Raw genomic sequence first — 17,972 nt, forward strand, 5'->3', positions numbered from 1 at the left:
ACAGCAAAGCATATCGATTAATAATCTTATAGTATTCTTTTGAGGGACTATCAGTGCTCAGTTATGTATAGTAGCACTTCAATGTTACTAATGTTTTCTACCTTTGGAGAAATTTATTAAAAACTCTTCGATAAGCAAAGCCAGCACGACGTACACGGATATTTTCTTTCAAACCTAGATATTCCACTTGATGTTTGACTCTGGAAGACACAATGTTAATATAACTCTGAAATTCTATTCATGAAAATGATATCTTCACGTCTCTGTATGAACTATTTTCTGACCTGCTTTCTTCCCAATCTTTAGGTCTTTTAGTCTCGTTTGGTTTGATACATCGGATATAATGAGGAGTACATTTCATCAGAGTGTTTACAAGGTCATTGGCTTGTTTCTGAAAGAAAAAAAGTTCAGTTAATACTGTACTAATCAGAAACATTGTAATATCTACATATTACCTGGGGTCCATGTAGTGTAAACGCCGTGGAAAAAAACGCTGCATTTTACAGTTCCTGCAAATACCTAGCAAATCCAATTCACACATTGTGAAAAAAATACACACTGGAGACGCTGCGATTTCCAAAACCATTGCAGTTTTGGAAATCACAGCATGTCAATTATACTTACAGGAACACTGTCGGTTTCCCTATAGGTATAATGGCAGCACTTTTTTGCTGAGGCCCGCTACATGGGGTCTTAGCCTTATTATGAATGTTAACTCTTGAATATCAATGATATTTTTGACAATTAAACTCAAATATGTGATATCTGCAGCTCACAACAGATAACGCCATATGAGAAAGTGACACATCATACTATTTTCATTAACACCTTCCTGCCAGTGGAATTTTTTTATTTTTGTTTTTGACTCCCCACCTTCAAAACCTCATAACTTTTTAAATTTTCGGTTCACAGAACCATATGAGGACTTATATTGTCTAGGGTCTCCCTTACTGTTTAATATTTCCACCACGGTATAATTTTAGTGACATTATACAGTGGTGCTTGAAGGTTTGAGAAACCTTCAGAATTGGGTATATTTCTGCATGAATTTGACCTGGTGATTATATTAGGTATATTGTTTACATGCAATTAGTGCATTGAATTATGTAGTTATATTGTACAACTATTTACATCATGACTAGAGATGAGCGAACAGTGAAATGTACGAAGTTCGATTCGAGTAGCCGCTCAATATTCGACTATTCGAACGAACATCAAACCCCATTATAGTCTATGGGGAATAAATGCTCGTTGAGGGGGAAACCACTATTCGACTCAGGAGGGTCACCAAGTCCACTATGACACCCCAAGAAATTATGCCAACACCCTGGAATGCAACTGGGACAGCAGGGGAATCATGCCTGGGCGGCATCTAACATGCCCAAGTCACTGTATTACGTCGGGATCTCTGTCAGCTTATGATATGCGGGAGCTGACTTTTTCCCATAGGAATGCATTGACCAGCGTTGATTGGCCGAATGCCATAGAGAGTACAGCATTCGGCCAATCAACGCTGGTTCTGCTGGAGGCTCGTCTGTGAGGAGGGGGAGTCTAAGGTCGCTCCACAGCAGTCTCCATTCTGGTCCAATCTCAGATGTAGCAGCGTTGAGTGTGTGCTGAACCCTGCTACATATGAGATGTAGCAGAACTGGCTGTGACTGGAGTATAAGACATAATGTAACAGCAGAATAATCACAGCAGCTCTAGATGTGACTGGAGTATAAGACATGATGTACAGCAGAATAGTGACTGCAGCTCTAGATGTGACTGGAGTATAAGACATGATGTAACAGCAGAATAGTGACTGAAGCTCTGAATGTGACTGGAGTATATGACATGATGTAACAGTGGAATAGTGACTGCAGCTCTAGATGTAACTGGAGTATAAGACCTGATGTAACAGCAGAATAGTGACTAGTGACTGCAGCTCTGGATGTGACTGGAGTATAAGACATAATGTAACAGCATAATAGTGACTGGAGCTCTAGATGTGACTGGAGTATAAGACCTGATGTAACAGCAGAATAGTGACTGCAGCTCTGGATGTGACTGGAGTATAAGACATAATGTAACAGCATTATAGTGACTGCAGCTCTAGATGTGACTGGAGTATAAGACTCCGGCAGAACCAGCGTTGATTGGCCGAATGCTGTACTCTGTATGACATTTGACCAATCAATGCTGGTCAATGCATTCCTATGGGAAAAAGTCAGCTCCTGCATATCGCAAGCTGACAGGGATCCTGACCAGATAGAGCCCCAAAGAGCTGTGTGAGTAACATTCCCACCTGAATAAAGGTAATCCCTAGCTAACCCTGCCAGTACATCTATCCCTGTCTCACAGTCACATAGTTCACAGTCTTATATGATCCGGATATTAAATCCACTATTCGTATAAATTGGAGGTCACCTGATTTAGCCAGCCAATTACTTTTTCCGATTTTTTTTCGATGCCTCCGTTGTCGTAGTTCCTGTCCCACCTCCCCTGCTCAGTTATTGGTGAAAAAAAAAGCGCCAGGGAAGGTGGGAATAGAATTTTAAGTGAGTTTGCCTCGTGGTGTTTGACTGGAATCGAACATCTCGAACAGCCTGATATCCGATCAAACATGTACTCGATTGAACGCTGTTCGCTCATCTCTAGTAATGACTAATATATCACATGATTTTGTTACCACAGTTGGCTGTGGCTCTGAACTCACATTCAAAATATAAGCACACGAATGGATGAAAAAGTCAAGAGTGTTTACAACTTTATCCAAGTCTCACTTGATTGATTTAAACTTGACTTAAAAAATAGGTCATTTTCATGTGGTAAACTCATTTAAAAATGTACCGAATGTAGCTCCATATATCTTACTTGGGAGAAGATATTACCTTTATTTTTGAGCCTGCTGTAGTCGGCCTACTTTTCTTATCTGAATCCAGTTTCTCTGGGAATAGGCTCTGTATGAATTGGCTACACAGAAAAAAAAGAATACAAATATACATAAGTACTGTTAAGTTAGCCAATGACCATTTTGATCTCTTAAAGATGACCTTTCATGTCCTCATCAATGTGTGGTATTATATACTGCTAGAAAGCCAATGCTGAGCTGTGAGGAACACCCCTCTGACAGTACAAAGCTATCTTAGATTACAATAGGAGGTGGGGTGTTCCTCACAGCCCAGCGATGGCACTAGGCAGGGCCGCCATCAGGAATTTTGGGGCCCCATACAGCCTAAGTGTCTGCCCCCCCCCCCCGCCATTTTAAAACTACTTTATTCTGCGACATACCAATTATGTGTTAAATTTACCTTTATTTAGCAGCATTACAAGGCTTAATCATTATTATTATTTATTTATATAGCACCATTAATTCCATGGTGCTTTACATTTGGGGGTTACATACAATACACAGAATATACAGGTAGATCTAATACTAACAGTGACTGACTGGCACGGTGGGGTAGAGGGCCCTGCCCGCGAGGGCTTACAATCTATGAGGGAAGGGGGGTAGAGACAGAAGGAGAGGGGGAGACTGTACAGATGGCAGTGCGGTGATAGTGTTATTGGAGGTTGTAGGCCTTCCTGAATAGGTGAGTCTTCAGGGCCTTCTTGAAGCCTGTGATTGTGGGGGTCAGTCTTATGTGTCGTGGTAAGGAGTTCCAGAGTATGGGGGATGCACAAAAGAAATCTTGGAGACGGTTGTGTGAGGAGCGGATGAGAGCAGAGTGGAGTAGGAGGTCATTGGAGGATCTGAGGTTAATCAGATTCTATTTGCACGTAAAATCTGCTACGTGTGAAAGCGCCTATAGAGAGCCAACACCATTTAAAAGAGCCCTCTTAATAAATCCTCAGGGCTTTTTCACATTGTGTTTTTGGCCTCCTTTGCCGGGATACGTTGGTAACCAGTCAGAATCAGCTGTCAACTTATCCCTGCACGAAGAACTGGCCATTAAAAAAAGGGGGGGGGCCTGCAGTTCTCCGTGCAGGGATAAGTGGGTAGCTGATTCTGATTGGTTACCAATGTATCCCGGCAAGGGAGGCTAAAAACGCAATGTGAACACTCCTTTAAAGTGAAAGTCCCACCCCCAAACAGGCTGCTATGCTAGTAGCATAGCAGCCTACATCATTATTAATACAAAGCACACATACCTTTGGAGGTATTGTGTGCTTTGTAGTTCTCCAGCTAAAAACTTATATATTATTGCCCCAGTTCCCTCTCCGCAGTGCCGCACACCCGATGCCCCAACAATCCCCCCCCTCCCCCGTCCACCTTCTAACATCTTTCCATTGCCCCCTGTACCCATACCTCCCAACTTTTGAAGAACCGAAAGAGGAACAAAATGTGCGGCAGTCACCCGTAAATTATATGTCCCCCCTCTATCTCTCCCCCAGCTTCATATACACCCTTCATCAGACGTCATCACATCGCGTCTACGCAGCCAGTAAGCAGCGTGCAGCGGCGAAGCAAGGAGCTGAACTGTGACAGCTCCTTGCTGTAGCCGCGTATGTGTTCAATTCAGATCTGCGTCCTCTGGATGCAGATCTGAGTTGAAATCAGACTTACAATGACTGCTGCGGGCGCCAGGGGGCCGGCACACGGTGGCGGGCCAAAACCGGGCCCCCCCATTTTTCAATTTGGCCGGGCCCCTGACGCCAGTAGCAGTAATACTGGCCTATCGGCGGCCCTGGCACTAGGCTGTAAGAGTGTGGAGATATCGGTACCGAAACTAATGACACCAATATTTCCAGCTCCGGGACACTGCAGCTGACAGTGCACTGAATTTTCTAGTGGTATATAATATTGCACATTGATAAAGACATGAAAGGTCCTCTTTAAACTGTCAAATTTAAACTTTATAAAATGTAATCATTTGGTATTATATATATGTAAGTAATCCTAAAATGTCTCTAAGGCTAAGGCCCCACTTTGAGGAAAACAGCTTTTTTTGTTGCATATTTTGCTGTGTTTTTTTTTTTTTTTTTTTTTTGGAGTCAAAGCTAAGAATGGCTACAAAAGGAATTCGAAATATATAGGAAGTTCTTATAGTTCTACCTTCTGTTAATCCCCTCCTGGATTTGGCTCATAAAACAGCAAAATCTGCAACAAAAAAGCTGCGTTTCAGCAATGTGGGGTTTCGGCTTAAAGCCCCGTGTAAAGGGCAACATGTCCGAATTTTTCCCAAAGCGCTTTTCACAGAAAGTCCGCAGAGGTTTCCTCTGCGAACTTTCTGCTTCTACTATATCTATAATGAAGCCGCCAGCGTTCTGGAAGGTATAACTCACATGCTGAGATTTACGGCCAAACTGTGGCTTTTACGTTACATGGGGTCCCAGCCTAAATGTCATCTCACAATGCTTAATCCAAGGGCAGGATCAACAGTCGTCTGCATTGGCTTATCATGAAGTTCAAAGAGCATGTTATTGTGATCATTCCTCCCCCAATCAGGTTACCTGCCACACAGTACTGTTTACACACGATGATGTGTTGCTGATAGACCTCCTTCACTGATTGTGAAATCAACTGACAAACTTTTACTTGATTTAGGGCTGGCACTATTTTTCTTGATAATTGTTAAGAACCTCATTGGCATCATGTTAATGCTTTTAGTGTGAGTGCTGTTGCAAAGTTGTGTGTTTGTATGGAAGCTATGGTGGCATGCACCTGCAAATTTAACTCATTGTATGTCAGTGCTGACACTACTGAAATCTGGGAAGAATATGCAAATCTGACTTCCATGATGTAATTAGGAAGTCATGCACACCAATAGAGGGCGCTCCCTTTAACATCATGCCAACCTTCTCAGAGGCCTTTGTTTGCAATGATGTTGGGATTCGATGTTGCTGATTTTTATGTTATTGCATCTCGTCAGCTTGGCGCAGAGAGGACTGACCCTATGGTCTCTCCCTATGGAGTGACGATATCCCTCCATCCCTGTCTCGAAGCCTCTCACCCAGGGATGAACCTGCCCCTTTCGCCGCCTGAGGCGAACTACAGAAAGCCGCCCCCCCCCCGGGAGGAGGGGGCGGGGCGAAGGGGCGTGGTCGAGTGAAGGGGGCGTGGTGGCGCGAAGGGGACGGGGCTTAGCGCCGTTCGCAGGCATGGAGAGGACCTGCTCTCTGCCTGAGCTTGAGGGGAGGCTGCTGGAGCAGCGCTGCTCCAGTGGCCTCCCCAAACCACCGCTCGGTGCTGAGCCACAGCTTGTCCTGGACTGGCTTAGGTAATCAAAAATGCCGCCCTCCCTGGGGTGCTGACATGCCGCCTGAAGTGCTTGCTTCAGGTCACCTCATGGGAGGTGCGGCGCTGCTCTCACCTCTGCCAGGTCAGTCCTCTCTGCGCCAAGCTGACGAGATGCAATAACATCAAAACAGCTGTCCTTGGCTGAGAGACAACCTGAACATCATTGCAAAGGCCTCTGAGAAGGTCGGCATGACGTTAAAGGGAGCGACCTCTATTGGGTTGTATTACTGAGGCTCTGTCTTCCTAATTACATCATGAAAGATAGACTTGCAAATCCTCAGTGAGCGCCCTCTATTGGTGTGCATGACTGAGGCACTGACTTCCTAATTACATCATGGAGGTCAGATTTGCATATTCTTCCCATGTTCCTTTGCACAGTGGAGCGCTCATGGCTTAATAAGACTCCACACACCTAAATGGTGGTCTCTCCCTATGGAGTGACAATATCCCCCAACTACTGAAATCAGCAGTATTTGTCAAATTTTAATGTGATGAATTTTCAATTTTGTTCTTTTTGAATCTCACCTCCCCCCCCCCCACACACACACACCTACACCTTTCCCACTACAAAGTAAGGTTTGTTAGTGGCCATCTCAAAAAGGTTTTTTACATATTTACAAGAAACTGATTTTTTACATATGCCATGGATTGCATCTTAATTTGCTTGAGGATTGAAGACATTGTACATAAAGTGAACTTGGCCAAGGAATTTTACTGTACTTACTACTCACTGCTCTGCATCAGTTCAATGAGGTCTATGAAAAGGACATCTCGATTCCTCTCGCAGAATCCCTCCACATCATATGAGACCTGAAGATAATAATTGGCATATTTAGGCTTGTACACTCACCGGCCACTTTATTAGGTATGCCTGTCCAACTGCTCGTTAACACTTAATTTCTAATCAGCCAATCACATGGCGGCAACTCAGTGCATTTAGGCATGTAGACATGGTCAAGACAATCTCCTGCAGTTCAAACTGAGCATCAGTATGGGGAAGAAAGGTGATTTGAGTGCCTTTGAACGTGGCATGGTTGTTGGTGCCCGAAGGGCTGGTCTGAGTATTTCAGAAACTGCTGATCTACTGGGATTTTCACGCACAACCATCTCTAGGGTTTACAGAGAATGGTCCGAAAAAGAAAAAACATCCAGTGAGCGGCAGTTCTGTGGGCGGAAATGCGTTGTTGATGCCAGAGGTCAGAGGAGAATGGCCAGACTGGTTCGAGCTGATAGAAAGGCAACAGTGACTCAAATAGCCACCCGTTACAACCAAGGTAGCCAGAAGAGCATCTCTGAACGCACAGTACGTCGAACTTTGAGGCAGATGGGCTACAGCAGCAGAAGACCACACCGGGTGCCACTCCTTTCAGCTAAGAACAGGAAACTGAGGCTACAATTTGCACAAGCTCATCGAAATTGGACAATTGAAGATTGGAAAAACGTTGGCTGGTCTGATGAGTCTCGATTTCTGCTGCGACATTCGGGTGGTAGGGTCAGAATTTGGCGTCAACAACATGAAAGCATGGATCCATCCTGCCTTGTATCAACGGTTCAGGCTGGTGGTGGTGGTGTCATGGTGTGGGGAATATTTTCTTGGCACTCTTTGGGCCCCTTGGTACCAATTGAGCATCGTTGCAACGCCAAAGCCTACCTGAGTATTGTTGCTGACCATGTCCATCCCTTTATGACCACAATGTACCCAACATCTGATGGCTACTTTCAGCAGGATAATGCGCCATGTCATAAAGCTGGAATCATCTCAGACTGGTTTCTTGAACATGACAATGAGTTCACTGTACTCCAATGGCCTCCATAGTCACCAGATCTCAATCCAATAGAACATCTTTGGGATGTGGTGGAACGGGAGATTCGCATCATGGATGTGCAGCCGACAAATCTGCGGCAACAGTGTGATGCCATCATGTCAATATGGACCAAAATCTCTGAGGAATGCTTCCAGCACCTTGTTGAATCTATGCCACAAAGAATTGAGGCAGTTCTGAAGGCAAAACGGGGTCCAACCCGTTACTAGCATGGTGTACCTAATAAAGTGGCCGGTGAGTGTATATACCAAGTTATCAGGTTGGAAGCTTTGTTTTATTTTTATTTTACTGTATTTTTGGCTGCATAGTGGTTTGATCATTTGAATTTTAATAAGATATTTGCAATTGTTTTTCTTTTAGTTCAGTTAGCTGACATGTTGGATAACATTTACCTTCCCAGCATAGTGGTGGATAACAAAGCCAGAATTCCAGTTGTTGAAGTGCTCATGAGTGCCCACAGCTGCCTGGAGCTTCTGTAATAAGGTTTGATCTGCACCCCCGCCTGTGGCATGCATAGTGGCACACACGTCATCTAGCACACTCATTATACCTGGAGGATTCTGGATGGATAGAAGAGTACTATGAGTACAAATAGGAACTAATAGTAATATGCATTGTAATACAGTGGTCCAATGCCCATAAACTATGGCCAGTCACAAATAGCAGTATTTATAAGATAAAATTAGAGAGGTGTAAATCTTTCCATTATACTTCTTTTGCGCATAGGTGTCACTCATGCTCTTGATTTACAGATACTGATTAAACAATACTGACCAACATATTCCCATGTAAGGCCGGGGCCCCACTGGCCGGAAACACTGTGATTTGGCCGCGGTAAAAATCGTGGCGTTTTACAGTACTTACAAAGTGGATGGGATTCAAAAAAATCGCAGCATGGACACGCTGTGATTTCCAAAACTATTGAGGTTTTTAAAATTGCAGCATTTCAATTATACCTACAGAAACGCCGGTGGCTTCCCTGTAGATATAATTGTAACAGAAAGTCTGTGGAGGAAAACTCTGTGAACTTTCTGTTGAAAGCACTGCGGGAAGAACTGCAATGCGTTCAGACCACGGTTCTTCCCGCAGCACTTCAGTACTACGTTTTCCACCCAGTGGGGCCTTTAGCCTTAGGCTAAGGCCCTACATTGCATAAACGCAGCTTTTTTTGTTCCAAATTTTGTTGCCTTTTTTTGAGCCAAAGTCAAAAGTGGATTGAGCAGAAGGGAGAATTATAAGAGCTTCCTATATATTCTCCATTCCCTCTGTAGCCATTTTTGCCTTTGGCTCAAAAAGCCGCAGTAAAATCTGCAACAAAAAAGCTGTATTTCAGCCTAAGGCTATCAAGAGCTAGTTCAAATATAAGCTACCTGTAAAGCTAAGGCTCCATGGGCCGGAACTGCCACGCTAAAGCGCTGCGGGAACAACCGCGGCGTGAATGCACTGTTGTTCTTCCTGCAGCGCCTGGAACAGAAAGTTCACAGAGTTTTCCTCCGCGGACTTTCTGTTACAATTATATGTATGGGAAATCCGCCAGCGTTTCTGTATATATAATTGACATGCTGCGATTTTCAAAACCGCAACAGTTTTGGAAATCGCAGCGTGTCCGTGATGCGATTTTTTCCTCAAAGTGGGCATTGGATTTGCATGAATCCCATCCAATTTCAAGTACTGTAAAACACTGCGATTTTCCCACGGTGTTTCCGCCGTGGCCATTTCCGGTCGATGGGGCCTCGATCTACGGGTGCATTCACATGGAGGAAAATGGTGAGGAATTTGGTGTGGAATTTCAGCGCTGAAAAAAAAAGCCTTCCACTGACTAGCAGAAAAAAGAACCCATTAAAGTCAATGGGAGGCTTTTTTTTTTCAGCGCTGAAATTTTACACCAAATTCCTCACCGTTTTCCTCCGTGTGAATGGACCCTGAAATAGCTTAGGATTGCTCTGAAGATAGAATTTTGAACATGTCTCCATACTCACCAGCTTGTTCTCAATCAGATCACACACCACTTTGTTGTTAAAGTACTGAATAGGGGACCATTTTATCCCTTCTGCAACATATTCTTCCTGAAAATAAATGAGAATTTTATGGTCTTTGTCCACTGATCATTAATCTCTAAAGGGTTAATTCAAGTTCACATCACAAGTGCAGAGGTGACTGAGGCTATACTGTATTTTAAAGTGATATAACAGTTTGGTTTTTTAACTCCCTCTTGCACCTTGGTGTAACTGTATATTCAAATGCTATAACGTAGTTGGCGCACTTGGATGCAGTTATGTCCTAATAACCATAGGGGCTCAGAAGTCCGGCAGTGATTGACCTCCAAGCTTCCACTGTCACAGATGAGATCAGTGATAACACCAATCTAGGCCAATTACCGATATCTTCTTAGATTTTGAAGTCAGTGTTGACCATGATATCAGATGCCATACATGTACTGCTTGTTTCTTTTCACTAACTCATTGCGGCATATTTATTAATCCATTTTTTTTGGTGTATATTGCACCTTTTTGAGGTCTTTTTCTATGCTCCACTTCATTTATGAAGCATTTGTGCCTTTTTTTCATGCTGTTATGCTACTCTCACCTCTTTAGCTTTTTGGTGAGACAAGGGAGCATGGCCTAATTGGAGATCCTTTATACGCTGTATTTATGACTTGCACCTTTTTTAAAAAAAAAAAAAAAAAAGGGGCAAAACAGGCGCGAATGCACTCCAGAACATGGGCAGCGTAAAAAAGCCCTGGATAGTAGGGGAGAAGATGAGATACTGGGTGGAGGGCACTGTAGGGCATGTCTAGAGGTCACAGTAAGTGGAATAGCTGGGACAGCTAAGGAGCTGCAGCTGCAGGGTCCAGTAGTTTGGCATGTGTGGCGTGGCAACATGCCTGCCAGCAATGAGGCAGAGTTGGAGAGGATATAGGAAACTAGTATCACTCCCCACAGCAGAGTGGCAAAGCTCAGGCTGCAGGTTCTGTATCAGCACCAGCAAAGTGCAGGAGCACGAAGAGTGTTGGCCGGCATCACTGTCAGAAGACTCCCAGGGAAATTAAGAAGTTGGAGATAAGCACATTGGTGCCTGAACTGTGAGCGAGCCCCTTGGAGCTGTCTTCGAGCAAATTTTACCCATTTTTCAACACTAACGCCTTTTTGCACAAAAAAAGGCACAAAGTTCACAAGAGGCGCATCTAAACTAATTTACACGTTGACAACATTTGGTGAGCCTACATCATAAATAGGAACCACAGTAAAACTAGTCTAAAAAAGGTACACCTGCAAAAACTATGACCAAAAACGAGGCAGATGATAAATAATCCCAATTGACTTCAATAGGCAAATCTAGAGCAAGTATTAGCCCAAACTAATGTATGCTGTAATTTTCTTTGTACAAGCTGATGGTGCGTGCCTATTTAGTGTTAAGGAGGACTAGACAGGATCAATGCCGTTGTAATGGGCCCTTACACGTTACAAGGATTTGCTGCGTAAACAATTAAACAAATTAAACATTGTTCTGGTTTTACAGTCTCTAGTATATGTATATATATATATATATATATATACACACATATATATATATATATATATATATATATATATATATATACACACACACACACACGCACACATACATATGATAATATTACCTGCTCAGCCTTTAATGTCAGCTCGATGAAGATCTGCTGCAGTTTTTCATTCACAAAGTTTATACAGAATTGTTCAAAGCCATTTTTCTATGTTCAGAAGAGAGAAAAGATGGATTTTTGTTAACACCAAGACTGCATGGTATAATAATAGCCCTATATAGTGTGTAAGCTGTAGAAAGGTAGAATATAACATACACCCATTAACTTGATTGTCTGGGATGAAAAATGATATGCCTATCAAGTCCAGCCAGTGTATTAGCAATTCTAGGATTCCGTTGCCATTTAGTATAAAGCAGCCAGCAGCCTATACACATTAGATTTATATCAGCCAAACCTGCTAATTTTGATGCGTTGTTCAATGTGTATGGAGGAATCCTGAATCTACCCCAATGGCAGATGTTGGAAATATATGCATTTCAATCACCCAATTCTTTTGTTGCCTTAGAGAGTAGTTTTCAGAGGACTGTGGCAAGATTTCTTCCCTCTGTCACTTCATTACACATGCACTGTTTGGTCGAAGTTTTGCAGTATGTTATAAAAGTAATCAAGTTTATTGTAAATAAAAGAGAATCCCAAGTTAAAAATAAGACAAAACTTTTTTGAAGTAAAAGTTGGATATACCGCAAAATGCCATGAATCATGCATAATTTTATTGCCTTTGGAATGGAGTGACAAACTATTTAAAGAAAAGTGTTTGCATTATAAAAAAAAGAAAAGGACAATAACCCCCCCCCCAAAAAAAAAATAAAAAAAAAAATGTAGGCAACAAGACCTCAAAATTCTTAGGTGGAAGAGGTTTGTACACTTAATAAGATAATTTGATGAGCTCTGCTTTTATATGATGATTATTGAGGACCAAAGCATTCAGCTCTTATAGAAAAAGCAATACAGCATATACATTCTAAAATATTTTATTGGCAGATGCAAAGGATTCCATACAAGTAGAAAAACATACCTGAAATATCTCAAACCCATATATATCCAACACTCCAATACTGTATTCTTCATGTGGTTTTTGCATGGCCTTGTTTATAGACTAAAATAGAAAACAACTTAGAATAAGCTTTCTCTGTCTTGAGATTTTTCCAGATCTTTAAGCATCTGACATTAATATTAGGCATTACTTTTATTAGTTCTCACCTCCACCAGAAAATCAAAGACTCGAGCATACAGAGCTTTTGATAGAGCATCCCGAGTATAAGTTGCCTGTTCCACATTTAAGGTAACAGTGATAGACTCAGACCGTCCTCCCCACTTGCTATCCATCTTGCGACTGGTTAGTTTTCCATTGAGACGATCCTTGTCTATGCCAAGCAAATAGGCAGGAAAGGCCAAGACTAGAACACAGTAAGTAATAATTAATGTGGTATCACCAGGGTTAAAAATCTACTTATTGTATGTTGAAAAGTCCGGACTAATGGTTCTAAATCATAATTGCCAACTCTCTCAGATGCTCTCTGTCTGTCTCTGACATTGGCTTGTTATGTACCGGCCATGTCATGAAAAAAAGAGCCCAATCAGCACAGAAAGGGGGCATGCCACATCTTAACATGGCATGGCCTCATAGTATAATCAACCGAATATAAACTTAAAATGTATTCGGACAGAGTTCAGACTGCAGAAGTAAAGAAAAAGTTCAGACAGAAGTAAAACAGTTTAGTATAAAATTAATTACTAGAGATCAGCAAATACCGTTCGGTCGAATAGGTATTCGATCGAATATTAAGGTATTCGACATATTCGATTCTGTTCGAATACCATGCGGTAAACGCAGTAAAGATTCGTATCCCCTCCCACCTTCCCTGGCACTTTTTTGTACCAATAACTGTGCAGGGAAGGTGGCATAAGAAGCAGGAAAACGTAGGCATAAAAAAACATAGGAAAAAGTCATTGGCTGGCTAAATCAGGTGACCTCGGATTTATAAGAATAGTGTCAGCCATATTTGTGTCAGATGCATTTTGGTGAGATAGGGAGAGATTTTTCTGAGGGTGAGATAGAGTTTAGCCACTGCTAGGCAGGAAAAATTCAACAGCTCTTTTCAGAGCTGCAGGAACAGTGTACACTGAACCTGCCAAAGATGTGTCAGGGTAGCATGAAGGGACGTGGAAATCCAGCTGGGGATCCAGTCCACAGTCCACCTACTGGAAAGGGGCCGCCAGCAGTGCCCCTCGTCATTAGCACACGGGGACGGGAACGTGGACGTGGAAATCCAGCTGGGGATCCAGGCCGCAGTAGCTCAACTGCAGACCCAATTAGCTACTGGAGAGGGGCAGCCAGCAGTGCCACAATGTCAAGCAGGGTGCAGGGTACCCCACTGACGAGGCCCGAGAACCAGGAACCTATTCTAGGGTGGATAGCAGATATTGTGGACCTGCAACCAGCATGTCCCGTCAACAGTACTGACGAGACACAGTTCCATGTGTCTGTGCCAGCACACAAGTTCCTCGTCCTCCTCCTCCAACACCACCACCTTCACCGTAAATAAATAGTTAAAATACCCATTAATGTTTTAGGGCTCACCCCAAGGGCCTGAAAACTAATTTTTTAGGGCTTGATGCCAAAATGTTATCAATTTCACAATCAAAATCAAGGTCAATGTCTGGGTTCTCACTCCAATCCACTGCATCAATCCCACACAATGAGAGTGATGGTTTTGGAACCACCGTTTTAGGGGCTAACAATTTTAAAGGGGCTAATACTCTTCTGCTGCAAGTCTCAACTCACCCAAAGGGCAAAAAACTCTGCTGGTGCAACTCACAACTCACTTAAAGGGCCTAACATTCCGCTGGTGCAAGACTGAACTAACTTAAAGGGCCTAAAACTATGCTGGTAAAAGGCTGAAGTCTCCTCAAGGGCCTCAATCTCTGCTGGTATCTCAGCTTAAGGGCCTCTAACTTAATTTGGAAGGGCTCACGTGAAGGGCCAGAAAAGTAATTTTTGGAGGTCTCACCACATCACACACACATAAACAATGACAGTTAAGGGTGGGGCTTGTTGGATTTCCCATTGCCTATGCCATCTGTGGTTGTCACGGGCAACGTTATTTAAAGGGGTGCTTGGTAATGTTTCTTTAGCTTTAAATTTGTGTTTTCTGTCCATACTATTGTGGAGGAAAGAAAGTTTCCAAGTATTTTCCCACTTTCCATATTGAGTTTGGAGTGTCTAGTTGATAGGCTGTGATAGTGGGGTAATCCTGGGACTTGGGCATGTTAGATGCACCCAGGCACCCTTAGTCGAATTGTGGTTTGCTCTGAAATGAGCATTTTTTTCCCCATAGACAATAAACTGGGATTCCAAATTCATTGAACAGTTGAATATTGAGGGGCTACTCGAAACGAATATCGAATATTTCACTACTCGCTCATCTCTATCAATTACCATTTGTTAAAAATGTTCCAGAGTACTGAAAAATATATTACCCACCTTCTTAGTCACAAACTGAGAGTAATGCTACCTGTTTTATAAGTGATCTACTATGGGATTTTGCACACATAATCTAACAACTACACTATCGGATGTTCTTGAACGCTGCTGAATCTCTGTGCTGTCAAACAAATACCTGTTTTTATATACAGATATAACAAAGGTTAACATGACTCATAATGTGTTACAGAGTGTTAACTTGACTCTTCCAATGGGTTTCCAATATATACCTCCCAACCGTACTGGACTCTGCAGGACCGCGGTATCCGCCTCTAGTTGCCCCCAGTTTAATGTCACCCTCCAGCTACCCCTATGGTTTAATGTCCCCCTCTAGCTGTTCCAGTTTAATGTCCCCTTCTAGTTGCTGCCAGTTTAATGTCCCTCCTCAGCTGCCATTAATTTATTTTCCCCCTCCACATACCCCCACTCTTTAATGTTCCCTCCCCAGTTTAATGTCCCTCCTATTAACACCCAGTTTAAACTGGGGCACGAGGAGAGGGACTTCATACTGTGGGGCAATTGGAGGGCAACATTATAATGTGGGGGCATATAATGTACGGGTGACTGTAGGAGCATTGCACTGTGCAGGGGCACAAAGAAAATGGATGAGAATGGGCAGAGTCTATACAGAAGTGGGTGGGGCTAAAGTTGCCTTGCCGTACATTTTGTCCCTCTTTTTACTCTTTTAAAGTTGGTTGGTATGCTAATTGCTTTTGTTGTTTTCTGATATAGGATTTCATGGCACAGAAAGTTAGGTTAAAAAGTGCTATGTCACACGTGACAGGATAAAACTTTTAGTCCTTAGGATATAAAACCATACAGCCACTGCCTCTAGACATTAAAACATGGAATTGTGTGGGCTCAGCACTAGAGCTTTTCATGCAGGCCTTAGTTTAGTTTACTTTCTCAGTTAGATTGGGAGCTTTGTGTTCCATTCTCTGAGTCGTTTTTTTTTTTTTTTTTTTTTTTTTTTTTTTTTTTAAATTTACATATAGAATATAGCATATCAGTGGAATGTACCAGATCAACACCATATTCTCTTCATCATGTGATTTGTGTGAAATTTAATTCCACTTTAGGCTAAAGCTCCACATAGCAAGCCAAATCTAAAAAGTGCTACGGAAGAAACACATCTCAGTTTTTTCCGCATTGCTTTTCACAGAATGTCTGCAGAGTTTTCATCTGCAGACTTTGTCCATACTATACCTGTATGGAAAACGCTAGCATTTCCGTATGTATAAGTAATATAACATGCTGCAATTTACAAAAACGCAACTGTTTTTTAAATCACAGCATTTCCGCTGTGGATATTTCTCTGCAGTGTTTGGAAGGAATTAGCCAGAAACCCATTCACTTTGCAGGTACTATAAAATGCTGTGTTTTTTCCCACATTTTTGCAGTTAATCCCATTAAAATAACTGAGATACAGTGCTTTCATTGTTTGCAGAAAAAATGGAAACTGTCCATCAGTAAATTAAGTTACTTTACTTTTTGTGAGTACAATTAGCATAAGCACTATTAAAGGAGTTATTCCAAGACTGCAGAGAACAACTGATTGGTCAGGAGCCAAACCCCCATGATCTTATTGACCTATCCTATATCAAGATTGAGTCTTCAGTAGTTGATACCTTTTTAATGACTAACAAAAATTATGACAGATTGCAAGTTTTCGAGATTACTAGGTCTGGAAATATCGATTTTAGACGGTCGTCTTTTTGCAGTAGTTGATGTAATTTGCATGTGAATCCTCTCAACCTCTAAGTGTTGGTTGTATGTGATGACCATAGGCACCCGATTGTTTTACTGTTGGGTGTTGTATTTTAATAAATCCAAACTACATCCACTATTGCAAAAAGACGACTGTCTAAAAATCGATAAGTCCAGACCTCCCTCTCCTGCGCTATAGACAGCCACCTAATCTCAGAAATATGATCATTAGGAGCGCACTGTCACCTCCAACTACAACCGGAACATTTCCGTGCAGACAGAAAAAGTGCAAAACATGCCAACACATACTGACTACTGACAAAATAAAGATCCCCAACTCTAATGAGGACTACAAGATCCCAGGTACCTTCATCTGCAGCACACCTAATGTGGTATATTTAATAATAATGTCCTGCAGGGGGTCTTTATGTATGGAGACAGGGCAGACACTCAGGATGCGGATGAACTCACACCGCCACACGATTACAGAGCAGAGAATGGACCTCCCTGTGCTAAAACACTTCTGCAATCAAAATCATAATATTATCAATGACATGAAGATTTTGGTTTTAAGGGGGAATTTCAAATGTAAGTGAGACAGAAGAATATGGGAGTATAAACTCATGACAACCTTTGACACATTCCAGAGGGGATTAAATCTGTCCCATGTTTTTTTTTTTAATTTTACAACAACTAGGCATCACATCACTAATCAAAGGGGCCATAAAACTCATAAGGCCATCCTGTGAACTGCTAATTTGTTTTTTAACTTATTTATTTGTGTGTGTACTGCTTTCCATCATTTGTCACTTGATTCTTTTGCTCTTTTTGTATATATGTAGCTTGCCTTCAGATATTGTATCATACCATGCCTGATGAAGAGATCTAGTAGTCTCGAAAGCTTGCAATCCGTCATCATTTTTGTTAGCCATTAAAAACTACTGAAGACTCAATCTTTATATTTCATATCCATTGGCTAATATGGTACACAGATATATTTTTCCTGACCTATCCTAAGGATAGATCTTTAATTATTAGTCTTGGATAATCTTTTTAAAGCCTCAAGCACATCCACTGAATGTCCATAGGCCTTTATATCAGCTTATTGATGGCAATAGCATCCCTATGGCCTATTTTCAGCTGGTATGTGTTGGC

The 17,972-nt window shown here is 42.1% G+C and overlaps 1 protein-coding gene across 1 annotated transcript in view; it reads right to left on the minus strand.

Moving 5' to 3' along the window:
• MYO1F (myosin IF) overlaps positions 1–17,972 on the minus strand; it is a 121,366-nt gene that overhangs the window by 52,128 nt on the left and 51,266 nt on the right. The window contains exons 10-18 of the mRNA XM_075282925.1: positions 12,827–13,023; positions 12,642–12,722; positions 11,687–11,773; positions 10,026–10,112; positions 8,439–8,606; positions 6,948–7,033; positions 2,874–2,955; positions 285–391; positions 102–200 (exon numbers count right to left, since the gene is read on the minus strand). Of these exons, the coding sequence (XP_075139026.1) occupies positions 102–200; positions 285–391; positions 2,874–2,955; positions 6,948–7,033; positions 8,439–8,606; positions 10,026–10,112; positions 11,687–11,773; positions 12,642–12,722; positions 12,827–13,023 (994 nt within the window). The remainder of the gene's footprint in view (positions 1–101; positions 201–284; positions 392–2,873; positions 2,956–6,947; positions 7,034–8,438; positions 8,607–10,025; positions 10,113–11,686; positions 11,774–12,641; positions 12,723–12,826; positions 13,024–17,972) is intronic.

This window comes from Leptodactylus fuscus, chromosome 1, assembly GCF_031893055.1.
Source record: "Leptodactylus fuscus isolate aLepFus1 chromosome 1, aLepFus1.hap2, whole genome shotgun sequence".
Lineage (NCBI taxonomy): Eukaryota > Metazoa > Chordata > Amphibia > Anura > Leptodactylidae > Leptodactylus > Leptodactylus fuscus.